Source organism: Manacus candei, unplaced genomic scaffold (assembly GCF_025592945.1).
Source record: "Manacus candei isolate 608988 ecotype Guabito, Panama unplaced genomic scaffold, ASM2559294v1 h1tg000041l, whole genome shotgun sequence".
In the NCBI taxonomy this organism is placed as follows: Eukaryota; Metazoa; Chordata; class Aves; order Passeriformes; family Pipridae; genus Manacus; species Manacus candei.
The window spans coordinates 5005812-5021255 of record NW_026138089.1 but is presented as its reverse complement, the minus strand read 5'-3'; the positions used below and the strand labels follow the sequence as shown (position 1 = coordinate 5021255).

Genomic DNA, 15444 nt, shown 5'->3' with positions numbered 1-15444 from the left:
GGAATCACTCACAGTCCCCTGCAACCTTTGGATGGTTGTGGAAATTAAAATCAAACAAACAAAACACAGAGAAAAAAATTAAATGACAAGCAACAGATAAGGATCTCACCATGTACTTATCAACAGCATCAACATCCGTGACATCCTACAACTAACATGCACTATTTAAAGATTGTATTCTGCTTGCATAACAAGAAATCCAGGTTGCTGTTCTGACCCGAGCCAGCAGTACAGCTACACAAACTCCCTATCCTGTTGCATTGATTCTAAAACACAAGCTATACACCAGAATTGCAAAAACAACTACCACTAAACTTCTTACTTAAAATAAATTTACCCCCAGTTCTGCTAACAATACTGGCAAGCTCTCTGGAGTACAGACAAGCTTTAAGGTTGTCACACGCAGAAATTCAGTTTACCAGTATAACACTATTCAATCCCACATAGAATTCGCTTTGAAAATTAAAGCCAGCAAGCATGGCTCTGCACCAGTTTCCTCCTTTCTGCATCTTCATTTGCTATCAGCAAAATCTGTCTCAGACACTGTCACACTTACAAACACAGTTTTGCAGTGCAGAGTATGGATTTCAAGTTAAAGTTTTCAAAACAGAAAGATATTGAAAACCAACTTTATACCATGTAAATGAACAACACTGCAATCACCTGCTACCTCCTCTCTTTCAGCTGCTTAACTGAGAAGTAAAACAGACAGCCAGGAACAATACATAATTCTCCACTCATACTTCTATTTCGCTACCTGAAAAATTGAAAGAAAACAGAAAAAGACAACAACCAGATACACCTTCATACATTTCTTACGTATTCGGCACCAGTAACTCTAATAAAAGTAGGTATCTTCAAAGATGGACAAAGGTAAGTCAGATCTTAAAGAGAAACCAAAGATTTTTTCTCATATTTAGATGAACTTCTTCCACAAAATCTTCCAAGTGACCATAGCCCCAGACTACTCAGCAATGAAAACAGAAAATAAATTTCAAATACCTTTTCTGTTACGTCTTGCATACTGAATTGCAGAGCATAAGAAGGGTATGAATCTCTTTTTCTTGTGGCTGGATACAAAAAATTCAGAGCAGTTGTTTTGCAGATTCAAGAACAGGAAGCACCTCTGATACAACTTCATAGTGAAAGTCCCTTGAAAAAAAAATTACTGCACATGTACTGCATACATATTATTGCTACCTCCCCTTTCCTTTTCTTTCTCACATCTGTCTTCAGACAACTCCACTTCAGTGTTCTCCTAATTTGCATTTATTCCAAGAAATTTAAAACCACTTTTTCTACAGGCAACTCCAAAAGTCTTTTCCACATTCATGACCTACTACTCCCTTGAAAAATATGGGGGGTTTTATTTGCTTAAGTAACACTTTACATTTTTGTCTTTTCATAAACATTTCAATATATTGCATTTCCCTAATTTTTTTCATTTCTGATTTCCATATCTTTTCTTCCAAACTGCACCTCCATAATCTGTGCACAAATGCTAACACAGACCATTCAGGACTCCTTACCATGTTAATCCCATGGTTTCATTTCAGCCAAACATTCAATTTTTGCAAACCCCAACAGTTTATTTGGAATGTCATCATGAACTTATTCAAAAGGAAATAAAATCACAGGAAGGAAAAGTGCTTTTCCATAAGAAATTATTCCCACCACTTGAAGGTAGAATGCAAAGTACCTCAAGAATTTCATGAATAGTTTTTACCTTCGAGTAACTTTCTCAACTACTCTTAGAACCAACTCCAACAAGCAATGGGAATTTGGAGTTGCATTCAAGTCCACCACTCATCTGTAGCACCCCTTTTTGCCTGCCTCTTAATTACCTTGTTGACACATACGTTGGCAAGGGGGCATGAACTGGTTGCTGGTGAGCTCCACTCTGCATACACTGGGTCAAAAATGTTCCAAAAACAAAAGAGAAAGTTCACAATTACTTATAATCTTACCGAGCAGAATGATCACACTCAACCGGCTTTCTAATGGCACAGCTGTTTTGTTTGACTATAGCTCTCCAGATACAAGGAGATTTACACAGGAAAAACTGAAGAAACATAAAGGTTTTCACTCAAGAGATTCAGAAACTAACTACGCTTTTGGTAAATTTTTATCTTCCACTCCATGTTACCTAATTTAGAGAGGAAATGCTCAACTATGAAAAATGTATTTGACTTTAAATTCTTCCTCAGTCTCAGCTTGAACACGATGTGGTTTTTAGTTTTTTAGAAGACAGTCTTGGATGCTGACTAATAAAAAAAAAAGGAAAAGGAGGGAAGGAAGGAAAGAGCAGGGAGTAATATTTTATGAGAATGGGTGCAGAGCTAGGAGTTGGACTCGGTAATCCTTATGGGTCCCTTTCAATTCAGTGTATTTTGTGATTTTGTGAAAATCTAAACCATTTACTGTTGTTTTAGAACTTTCTATTGAGAAAAAGCTATTTATATTTTAATTATGCAACAGGATGCCACAGTTTGAAGTCATTTTAGAAATAAGAGGCCTTAAAAATGAGGTACTAAGGGGGAGAACTTGCAAATATTCATATTTAGATTATTATATTTCCATAACAGAAATTCAGAGGCCACATTTGTTTAGAACACTAAATCCAGCACCTCCTAAAATCAGTAGCAGATTCAGCCAGGAGAAAGCTTAGAGGAAGCCTACATTTGTCCCACAGAACTTCACAGTTCATTAGAGTTCAAGCAGAAAAATATTACCAACACATAATGAGAACCAAAATAGTTTCTTCCCCCTACCCCAAAGTGTGGATTTTCAGAGATTAACAAGAAACAGGGTATCCATTTTCCTCCTCCACTCCCTTTCATCTCACTGAGGCTGCTATTTCCTCCTAATCTTTACGGCCTGATAGACACAGAGCTGTTCGTTCTTCTTGGCAATGACAGGAGCAAGGATTAGGATGTGAGTATGTCTGTCCCCACAGAAACACCTGAGGTTCCTGTGTCCACCCCCACACCCCCCGCTATGGGCTGGCTACGTTTGCCACCAGACCACTTTCCCAAATTACCTCGACATATGCAGTGCTATTGAAGCAAAATGAAATTACTTCATTATGTGCATATGTCTAAACACACAACAGGCTTGCACAGTTAGAAGAAGAAAAAGAAAAAAGACACTTATACCCTTAGAAAAGGGAAAGTACCAAAGATCCTCTGAAGCTGTTGTAAAAGATTAACATAAAATCTATTTATGTAATTTATTGTAGTTCTGGCTCTCTTTTTCATAATGGAGAGCCAAGTTTATAGAGTTTTATAGAAACTAACAGCCTAGGTCTGCAATGACAAATCAAGGAGGCCCAGAGGTACTAATAGCTGGCCTCTTATGTGCAGACATATGTGTGCACACAGATGCCAGTAAAAAAAAAAAAAGAAAAAAAAGAGATGTTTCTAAAACTCTGAATGGCTTTCCTAAAACCAGAATTACTGCAAGCTATATGGAACATTACACAAAATACAAAGTAATGATTTTTTGAAAAGTTTTTTATAGGCAACTGTATGGAAAAATCCACTTTAATTATTCTCAACTAGTTTAGCCAGGAATAAATATTCACAAAAAAAGCTTCTATAAAACCTAAGAAAGTGTTCCAGAGAAGCAGAAGCAGTTACAGAGAAGAGAAAATATTTCAAATGCAGTGACATGTAAGTTGTTCTAGAATAACCACTTTGTTCTCACTAAGTCAAACATAATCACTGAACAGCAAAGAAATGTAGGGGTAGTTTCTTTTATTTTCAGCATATCAAAACTACATTGTGTTTGCAAAGAAAGTAATCTTTTCTTTGTAGCACTGCCTCAATAGAACATTGTAATGTATCTATGCAATGTACTGTATATATGCAATATATGTGTATATGCAATCTATTATGGTTTTGGATATAAGAAATATCATGATATAAAGGCAGATATTTACCCTGAACAGCACAGTACATAAAACTTATACACACAACACAAGAACAGTTCCACTTTGTACTCACTCTTACAAAGTTGTCAGGGAACAAACCTCTTCTGCCTTTGAGCTGTCCTTCCCACCAGCCTCCATCATCTTTCTTGATGTTGGTGATTATGTCACCTACAGTGATCGTCAGCTCATCATCATGTTGAGCTTTGTAGTCGAACTCCACTATCGCCTCCACTAAAAGAGAAACACACATGTGCATAATTATTAACTACATTTCAGTTTTCATGCCTTTGAAAGGCATAAGAAAACATCAATGCAATTATACATTCTCAGTGAATTATACGTTCAGCTTAACCAAGAGAGCACATCAAATAGGCAACATGTAATGGTAACATTCTGTGGGTAACTGCTGCAAGAGAGGCCAAAGTGAAAAAATACAGGAATGCCTATCATGGTAAGGCAACAAATAGCATGCATTTTTCTTTACTGTTTAGAGGAAATCAATTTGTGATGCTTCAGCAGTATTTATTCTGGCAGCACTACAAAGTTTATTTTTATTTCTTGGACAAATTTTAGCTTTTGTTCATGGGATTTCTAAAGCATTTTATTTCTGGAAAGGTTCTCAAATTCGTAAGTATTTGAAGCCACTGCAATTACTTTGCTAAATGCATCACTATCAACCCAAAGAATATTTAAAAGGAATTTTTTGCATCATGCTGAGTTTCACTGTTGTTTATATAGAAATGCAAAGCTTTGCTTCATGAACATGCTCCCACAGGGTTTCACCAAAGGGAGAAAAATTTACTTTCACTTGTGATTATGTATCAGAGGATCAAGATGAACTAATCCTACTGCTCTGAATGTCTGTTATCAGATTTGCATTATAAGCTTGCTACCATTATATGGTGTATCTCTGTCTTTTCCCAAGAGGTCTCCCCATCCCTGGAAACCTACAGAGAATTAAAGAAGTCATAAAGACAGAAAAATTCCTTCAGATAATCAAAGATAATAGACCTGGGGTGTTCAAATATGGTTTGAAGTGGCCATAGTTGTATTTCGTGGTTCATCATATATCTACTAGGAGGAGCCAGACTGGCAAGGTCTAGGACAGCCATATCTGCAAAACCTTAGTCCTGTTTACTTCAGTGGAAAACCTTGCCCCAGGATGTTCCACCAAACATTTAGCACTTCAACCATCGAAACAGCAAAATGAGAACTGGTAACAGGCATCTGCTTTCTGCAAGCTCTAGCCTGCAAACAGGCAATACCAGCTCACAAAGCAAAGTCAACCATTGCACCACAGACAGCAAAAAGGTTCTGCCTAAATAAAAAGCCCTGCATACTAAATTGAATTAAGCTGACAGGAAAGCAGAGTTACTTCTTTCCACCCCCAAAATGTCACACAGTCACAATGCTGAACATCTCTGTCCCTCCTCCAGAGCCTGCAAGTCAGAGCTAAAACAGTGTTCTGACTTTTGGATACATACCAGGCACAAGTTTATGGCTTATAATATTCAACTACTGCTTCTTCTGTGAAGTCTAAAACCATTATAAAACCAGTTTACAAGAGGCCTGCTAAACTACATCATGAACAGCAATAGAGGAAGAGTGGCACCACACATTACAAGCTGACACGCAAACAGAACATGAAAAATTCAACACTGAAATTTAACTGAAAAATCAGAGTCAGTCAGACCCGGAGGGACCTCAGGTCTCTAGTTAGGTTCAAAGCAGGACCAGTTCTGAGGTCAAACCAGCTTACTCAGGGCTTTGTCCACATCGGTCTTGAAAACCTCCAAGGACAGAGGTAGGTAAGGCACATAGGGGAATCTGCTCCATTGTTTGACTGGGAAAAAGGTTTTCTCTCTATGGAGAGAATGGTTCCACTGGAACCATTCCTGTACCAGTTTTCATCCGTTGGTCTTGTTGCCCCACCATGCACTGCTGTGCACTCACTCCATCTACTTCTAGGCACTGTCAGGGTGCTATTCAGACCTCTCGTTTTCTCTTCTCCAAGACAGACACCTGGAGTTCCTCTAGCCTCAGGTCTCTCTGCTCTTTAGCACATGAACTGTTCCACCAATTTGGTATCAACCACAGACTTGGGGAGAATGCACTCCTTCTCCAGCCATTGATAAAGATGTTAAACACAGCAAGTCCCAGGACAGCCCCTGGTGGTACTTCATTTATTATCAGCTTGCAAGTAGAGTACAAACCACTAACCACTACCTAAATCACACAATGTAAGCCTGAGATCAGCTCAGCTGGTTACAGCATGGTGCTAATAACACCAAGGTTATGGGTTTGATCCCTGTACGGGCCATTCACTTTAGACCTGGACTTGATGATCCTTGTGGGTCCCTTTCAACTCAGAATATTCTGTGAAACATCTGAGGTTGGAAGGCACCTCTGTAGACCAAACCTCCTTATTCAAAGCAGAGACAGCTAAAGTACAGATTGCTCAGGGCCTTATGCAGCCAGATTTTGAGTATCTCAAAGGAAGGAAATTCCAGTGTTCGATCACCCTTAAGATTAAAAATGTTTTCAGACACATCAATAAAATCACCCTGAGCCTTCTCTTCTCCAGGCTGAACAGTCCCATCTCTCTCACACTCTCCTCAGATGTCACATGCTTGTCCAATCCCTCAAGCACCTTCACAGCTCTTCACAGGACTCACTCCACTATCTCCATCTCTCTCTTGTACTGGAGGACCCACAACTGGACACAGCACTCCACATGTGCCTCACCTCCTCACAACACTCAGCCTAATGCAGCCCAGGCAGTGAGGACCTGCCCTTGCCATGAGCATCAGGTCTTGGTTCATCATCTACTTATTGTCCACCAGGATCCCTGGGTCCTTCTCCACAAAGCTGCTTTCCAGACACTCAGACACAGCCTGTACTGCTGCCTGGGATCATTCCTCTCCAGCTGCAGGACTTACCGCTGCCTCTGCTCATGAGGGTCCTGGTAGCCCATCTCTCCAGCCTGTTCAGGTCTCTAAGAATGGCAGCACAATCCTCTGGGGACTCAAACACTTCCCACTTTTGCATTACCTGCCAACTTGCTCAGAGTCCTCTCTGCCCTGTCATCCAGGTCATTCCTGAAGACTGAGAAGCAGCAGCCCCATTGTCCCCTCCCTGTGGAACACTGCCAGTGCTGCTGATCACAGTCAGTTTTCAGTCCACCTCACTGTCCACTTACCTGGTCTGTACCTCATCAGTCTGTTAAGATATGAGAGGCAGTGTCAAATACTTTGCTGAAGTCAAAGTAAACAGTGAGTCAGTGATTTCACCGCAGAAAAGCAACAGATTGTTCAGACACGACTTCCCTTTCATAAACCTATGCTGACTACTGCCAACCAGTTTCTTGTCCTTCATATGTTTGGAAATGGCTTCCAGGATTATTTTCTTCATCATCTGTCAGTGGTTCACATGGGGCTGACCAGTCTGTAGTTCTCGACAAAAAAAAAAAGAGACTTCTTGTTCTTCCTGAAGACAGGAGGTACATTTGCTTTCTTCAAGTCTTAAGGAACCTCTCCTAATCAGAGTGACTTTTCTAGTCACTATCAAGAGGGGCCTCCCACTATGAGTTAGCTCCCTCAGCATGTACCACACCAGGGCCACGGCCTTGCACATGACCAGTTCGTTTAAATATTACCTAACCTGATTCTCTCCCACTGAGGGAAAGTTTACCTTGCCCTGGACATTCCCACTGGTTTCAGAGCCTTGAACAGGCCAAAGTCTTCCCTCTTTAAGTCCAGGGTTGAAATCCTGCTTTCTGCCTTTTCCCTCCTCCTTTCTGGATCCTGAACTTTTATCATCTCGTAGTCAGTGGAGCCAAGGCTGTTCTCAGCCTTCAGAACAATAAACAGTTCTTCTTCTGCAAGTATGAGATCGAGCAGACAACACACTCCAGAAACCTCCTGTATTACTCACACCCAACCCAGTCCACAAACAAACTTCTCTATCCCTCCAGTAGATATCAGGGTGATTAAAATCCTCTATGAGGGCCAGGTCCTGCCAACATGAGCCAGATTCCAGTTGTCTGAAGAAGGCCTCATCATAACCCTGCAACTGCGTGAAGACATGTAATTCCTCTTCTTTGCATCCCATGCTATATGAATGAGAATACAGACTTTTCAGAGAGGCAACCAGCCATGCTGACCTCCCAGAAAAGAGCAGCAGGTAATTCTGAAAGGCACATCCTTGTCTATACAGATATGCTTGAAAAGGGCCCCCTTCAGTCCTGACTTTTTTGATTAGAAGGTCCCCACTGTTTGTACCCCCACACATTGGTCCACCAATTGCTCATAAGATAGTTAGCAAAGATACTTTTGCCCTAGTCAGGTGGATCCCATCTTTTCCAAGCCAGAGTCTTACAATAATAAAAGCAGAATTCTGTTGTTGACACCAACTATGCAACAAGCTGTTACCCACAGGATCTGTCCACTCACGCTCACACTTTTCACTCTCACCCAAAGCATCAAGGAGAAATCCACCCAGGCTCCCACACCCTTGGTTGTCACCCCAGAGCCATACAGTCACAACTGATACTTTCCAGATCACTACAGGCAGTATCATTGAAGCCTACATGGGAGAGCAGCACGGAATAGTAATCTGAAGGTCAGGCAAGCCTTGGCAGTCTTGCCACAGTGTTCCAGATCCAAGCTCCTGGCAAGCAACAAGCCTCTCTAGATGACAGGTCAGGTCAGCAGATGGGAGTCTCCACTCCCTGCAGCAGGGAATTTTCCTACTATTATCCCTTGCCACTTTCTCCTGGTGCTCCTTCATGGTTCGGATGAACCAGGTTGGTAAGGCACTGTACAATAATTGAAAATAGCATAAATGGAGACACTTCTGTCTTCAAATGTTGGTGGCATTATTAAAGATGGAGCAAGACCCTCGTCACCTATAAAAGCACTGAATTTGTTCCCTACTTGCAGATCATGAGGTGGAGCAGGAGCCTTCCTCCTGGTGTCAGAAGTTATAAACTTGAGGCTTTCAGACTTGCCATTCTGGGAGTCCCCAGACACAGCCCAAGAGGCACAGACTCCATCTGCACTTCCTTCAGGAAAGCTGGAGGTTTGGTCTCTTGAAGCCTCAGGGACTTGAAGATCTAGAAAGCCCAACACTCTGAACTCAGCCAACCAACAGCTTTTTAAACCTCCTTAGCTGTCCTGCAGCATCTTGCCACAACTACTGCATCATTCCTCACCACCTTTGGCAGAGTCTCTGGACCCCTTCTGTGCCAACTGCTACACAAACTAGAAAATCTGTTTAACTTAAACTGACCATTCCAGTTAGAGAAAATTTCCAAAAAAAAAAAGAAGACACATTTCTAATATATAAATGAAAGTCTCTAAAAACAGCAACAATATTACCCATATAATTATGAATATATATATATATTTACATATGCACACATACAAACACTTTTGCCCAGAGCAACCAGTGAATTTGGTTCAGAATTTGTATTTACACAATAGCTCTCTAAAGATTACTGGATTCAAGTAGTGGCACCAAGGTATATATGCATCAATGAAAATTTTTATCTCCACAGAACACAACAGCACTGTGGCTCAGAAAAGGCAAAATTCAGGCTATTTAGAAGGGTATTTCCAATTTGGTTGAATCCCAGGAAATATCTTTTGAAAGCAAGGCCCTGTATCTTCATTTTTAAGCAGCCTAGGATGCACTTGCTCTCAGGACTCAAAACTTTTTTTATGTGCTAAGTCATTTCTCCTTCCTACTTAGGAAGATTTTAAATCCTACTCTGATTTTGCTATGAATGCAATTCCATACTGCTTTGAGTATGGAATAAGTAACCAGGAGGCAGTTAGAGAGCTGGAAGGGGGACATGGCAATGGAGCAGGGATTCAGGTTGGCTCCAACTACCGGTTCTTCAAACACTCCTCAACATTCAGACTGCAACAAGACATAATGAAGGAAGACAAACAACTCTCCCACCCTTTAAGTCCCATGATTTAAAAGAGCTCTAGGATCTGTTGCTGTGCTTGCAGTTTTCCCTTAAGAAGGTTGTAAAAATGACATGTTTACTGACAGTTTTGTTTTCTTATTAATTACATTCTCTCTCTTACCTTGAGAGACCAAAAGGTAGGATGGGGCTGTTGACTTAACTGTACAGCTGTTTGGGTAGGCTGGAGGCACTGGAATTAACTCCCTGAAGTTTGTCTGCCTTGCATTAATTCACATACCCACAGCTGCAGCTGTTCAATCACTTTTGTTTCACTGGAAGTTTGTTTAAACAAACAAAAAAAACCTCCTTTACTGTGCAGGCTTTTCTCTGTCTATAAAAGTTTCCAATTATTAAAAAACACATATAAATATTTTTAAAAGTTGTCTCCTCTCAGAGAATTTGATTACTGCAATATAAGTGTGTGTAAGCTGTCAGAGACACATGAATCACCAAAACAGGACCACACAATCAAGATGTTTATAAACTCTTCAAAGGAAACCAAGAGCACAGTTTGGAAAGAGGAATAAGAACACACCTAACAAATGTGTAGATTGTGACAAACTGATGGGAAGGTACTTCTGAGATCACTCAAAATTGTCATTTATCATACTACTGAAATTTAGAGAGCATATGACAGCCTAAAAGTGCTTTATAATTTACAGGTCCATGCAGTTGCAGTTTTTAAATCAACCTCATTTTCCAAAGCATGCTAAACCACACAACCTTCTCAAAGTGTGTTTTGAAAAATTCGTTTTGCCAGTCAACTTTAGTCTTCTTTGTTTCTTTTGAGGTGAAATTTTGTCTTCATGGAAGCTGGAGAAAATGCTGATCCAGGTATGTTAAGAAAAAAGCAAACCAGAGGTTGTGCTTCACATCTGTAAGTACAACACACCACATTTCTGAAGTGCTGTGCTAGATTTCTCCTCAAGAGCTGGACTAAAACAGTGTCCCAGTTTGCCCAGTGATTCATGATGTGAGAAAACACTCTATGGACAGTGAGCTCAAACTAATTTTATTTGTTAACCAACAAAGGCTGGTCTTAGGCCTAGCTCTGCCAAGGTAAACAGATTGTTACATTAACAGCCAAAACTCAAATCCCTTTTAAGCCAAGAGTAAAATAAAATGGCAGAGTTGGGACAGAAAGATCTGGCTTTGCTGTATTGAGAATTTTTCTTCAAAATATTGTACCTCATGATGTCTGTATGTCTAATCTGCCCCAGCTTGCAAACTCTAGCTATCAGATTTTCTGCTGGAAGAAGGCATTTTTTACGTTAGGAATGAAATCCAATATCAAAAGCTATTCAAGTTATTTTGATCTACAAAGGGAACATTCATTCTCATGCCAACACAATCCGCTATTCCTAGCCTTATATTACCATCAATCCAAATTGTAACATAAAAACTCACGGAACAGAATCAAAGCTAGTTATTAACAACCCTGCTGGAGACTGGCACAGTACAACTCATTACTGCAATGTCAGGGAATAAGATTTTTTTAATTTAATGCTTACTGGTTTGGGTTTAAAATATACAATTTGAAATGTTAATGCTATGAACCAGGCATTGAAATGTAACCTGTCAGCTATATTTAAAAAAGCGTATCTGGAAAAAACCTGTTGATTAAAAGTTTAACTAGTCCTACCTTTCATTCCCCGAGTTAGTGTCACATATACATGTAAAATTATTTTGTTGATAATTACAAACATTTCTTTTACTGTTTAATTTGTTTCCTTGCCACCTTTTAAATTACAAGTAGAATCTAATCTCTTAAACTGACCTAGTCAGAATTTCTTTAATAATGCCACAAACATTTGAAGACAGAAGTGTCTCTGTTTATGCTATTTTCAATTATTATAGAGTGCCTTTCCAAGTAAGAAATAATAAAGAAAAAAAAAACAGAGATTTGCTACTGCGCAACAAAAGCCATGTTATTAAATCAGTTTCTTGTGACATCTGAAGTGTGTAGGTACAGTGGAAATGTTATTAATGTCTTTGGCACTATTCCATCCATAGGGCAACTCCACCTTCTGCAGCAGGCTGGTTTCACACCCAAATGTAGACATTAAAGATTGTGAATACAGTTAAACATGGCAGGCAAAGAGTTAAGAGCTTCTCTACTTCTCTAAATTTTACGATTTCACTTTTGTTAGTCACTCCACTTCATATGAATGCTAAACACACTTGTTGCATTAGCTTACCCAAAAAAACCCAAATGGAAACTAGACAGACTACCTTCAAGTATTCTACATTCAAGCTTTAAATTAAAGTTTCAAATTACATTTTCTCAGAAGAGAGTGCATCAGAGCTTTTATCTTTTGCATAAAGACAATGTTTCATAACGGGTTACAAATCTGCCCATCAATTTCCATCTGCCTCAAAACCTGACAGACAAGGTCTTCTTCAAATGAACTGTTCTGTTTGAGACACCTGGGTACAAGCTGGTGAATGCACTACTCTTTCAGAGTTTATGGGCATACTTAAAAAAAATAAAATCACTATTTTTTACTGTATGACAGGTTGCAAGAAAACTCTTAGTAAAACGTTAGGAGCCACTAGGAGAGAAAAACATCAGTACCTTTTATTAGACCAAACCACAAAGCATAACTGATGACTTACAATCAGAATTCAAACTTAAAAAAAACCCCAAACTACTTCACATTCAATAGTGTTGGTTTCCTAAACTAGACCTAGAGGGCCAGAAGGTCTGAAGATCACAAATGACCTACAAGGCCACTGTTTTCTGCACTCCAAGAACACTGAACAGCTGGCAGGCCAATTGCATGTGGGATGCTGTAGTACAAATACAATTGAGAGAAGGAAGATAGATTCATATAAAGTCTGATGGGGTTCTTCTACCAGAGAACAAAATAATCTCTAGTTTATAAAGACTCAACTCTCTCAGTGTCATTATACTTTATAATACCAGATGAAGGAGCCACTGAATAGCCTTTGGAGTCATCACTCGACCAAAATGGAAATGCTCATTACCATGTATACCTCTGAAACGCACATAAAACACAATTAAATAACAATATATCACTAACTTCACATCTTAAAAGTAGATTGCAACTGGGATATTTCAGAAAGCTTGACCTCCTAGTTTTGTAACGTGTCTGTGGCAGAAAAATTAACTTACACATTTTCTATCTACTTGATTGCAAGTAAGTATTGAAGAAATGTAATTTCCTTGAAAAATTAACTCAAATTTTTTCTCAATTTTTAGCATTTTTCTTTTGCAACACTACCAGGAATAATACTCCCTGCTAAAAGTATTTGCAAGGATTCTGCTTCATGAAAAAGCTCGAGGGGAAGATAAAAACAACATCAGAAGGAAAATCTGTACTCTTCAACCTTCAAGATGTTAAAGCCATGCTACATGATAAACAGCAACTCCTCTGCTAAGACAACAGCTTTCAGTTTACATTACATTTTCCTACTTCCCCTTTGAAAACAATGTGGGGGAGCTAAAGGTCACAGTCCTAGAATAGGACCTTCACTGAATCACTCTGTCAAAGAGCAGAGCAGTGGCAGAAGGGGCCACCCATGTCACATCACCCAGGGACCTTTCTGTGTTATAGTCCCAGCCCTCTCCCACAGGCCACACTCGCTGGAAACATCACAGGCAGCCACAGAGCACTCAGGACACACGGGAAGCATTTGAGGGGAAGACCCCTTGTGTGCAATTCACAGGTACAGACACACGCAGGCACAGAAACAGAGGAGCTGTACAGAGCACCCCAACCAAAATGGGATTTGGAGGGCAGAGTGAACACTTGGCCAAGGGCTGTCGTGACTCTTCTCTGGGCAGCAGCAGAGCTGAAGCCACTCCAGCTGACATAATGCCCGAGCTGTTCTTCAGGAAAAGAGGAGAGCTAGTTTTCTGTTTTTCAAAGAGGTAGCTTGGTTCCAGCTTTTAAAACACATAAACACCCAGTTATTCTTGTGGAATTCACCCAGTAGGACAAGTAATACTTTATATTCCAGCTAAGGCATTTGGTATGACCACAATCCATCCAAAAATCTTACATTTACAGTCAGGTAAAGATCAACAGTAAATCAGTGTGTTTGTATTTTTGTATATACGTGGGACCTTTCCATATAAAATTTGCACCTTATAGCAATTCTGTGGGAAACAACTTCAGGTAGGTATTTCTAATAAATATTATAAATTTGTTAAGCTTTTCTTAGGGTTATCATAGTAGTTGCCTCTCACTGAATTTATCGTGTCAAGCTCGTATCTCTGATACAAACTTTTTAAGCAGTATGCCAAAGCACATCTGATCACCAAAGACTTTCACACACGTGCAACGATGGAGTAAGCAAGGAAAAAAAAGATAATTGTGGTAGTTCTAGATGGCAGCAGTTACATCTGTATTTCCCCTTAAATATCACTTTGCATCCAACAATACATGTTAGATTTTATTGGGATGAGTCTCCTTAACCCTTCTGAAAGACTGAGATTGCATAGACAATCTTTGGCACTCATGTGGCTGTCAGTCAGAGAAGCACTTGTATTCCATGAATTAATTGATCTTTTCCTACAGGGCAAAGCGGTCCTTCTGTCTCAAAAAACAAAATGAATCATAATGTTGACACTGAAAGAGATTAATTTTACTGTAATTCATTGGTTCTATTAACCAGAGTGCCTCTCAACTACAGCATACAGCATGCACAAACAAACGTACTTTAGACTCACATTGTCAAGCTTGTAGACAATGTGCACTGTTAACCTGTAACTGAAGTAATACAGTGCTCTCAGAGGCAAAATTGTCCTGAGAGCTGGTGGATCTTTAGCACTGTTCTTCCCCTCAGATACTAATGCACACAAGAAGCCATCCAGAAGACATGAAAGACATTAGGTTCAGAGGAAAACACTTGTCATCTTCTTAACACGAGTTCCTGACTCCTCTAATAGCCATAAAAATAATTCAAAGTTCTGAAGAGTATAAATTATTATACCCATTGCTGAGATAAACAGAAAAGGTGAAGAGTACTGTAACGTAAGATAAACAAAGACAAATAATTCCATATGACAAACTATATATTCATAAAAACTTGTTAGTAATGCTACCCTTGCAGTTTTTAAATCTCACTCTCAGACAACTGAGAAGCTAGGAAGGATATTAGTTACTTCTTCAGAACCTTTTCAGTGACATGATGTACCATCATTTAACCTCCCAGAAGATGAGCAGAGGTTGTGGTCAACAATTTGTTCACAGTCTTCATATTGAGTACTGCATAGCATTTGTTAAAATTCCAAGCTTCTAAAACAGCAGCATTCACCTAGTCTCATTAAAATCAGACTAGAAGCATGAATGTAATTACGACTATGATCTCAGAGGAGCTTGGAGGATTTCACTAGATGCCTAAGCTGTTACTATCACCACACATCTTTGCCAAAAGTAGCAACCCTTTTGCACAGGAGGAGGATGGGGAGGATACAACATACTCCTCTGCATCTTAGCCACATTTTCTTGAAGTGCTTATAAAAATGGTGTTACATTAAGTAACCATACTGAAAAGTGGTGCACAGATACAT

General features: G+C 39.6%; 1 protein-coding gene across 5 annotated transcripts in view; it reads right to left on the bottom strand.

Moving 5' to 3' along the window:
• The window catches only part of SH3KBP1 (SH3 domain containing kinase binding protein 1), a 214474-nt gene that overhangs the window by 187042 nt on the left and 11988 nt on the right, over positions 1-15444 (bottom strand). For 3 of the 5 annotated variants that reach the window (XM_051794875.1, XM_051794874.1, XM_051794876.1), the window contains exon 2: positions 4005-4162. In XM_051794875.1, coding sequence (XP_051650835.1) covers positions 4005-4162 — 158 coding nt within the window. Of the gene's footprint in view, positions 1-1002; positions 1039-4004; positions 4163-15444 lie in introns of those variants that run through there. The other 2 variants (XM_051794877.1, XM_051794878.1) reach the window with 2 other exon arrangements.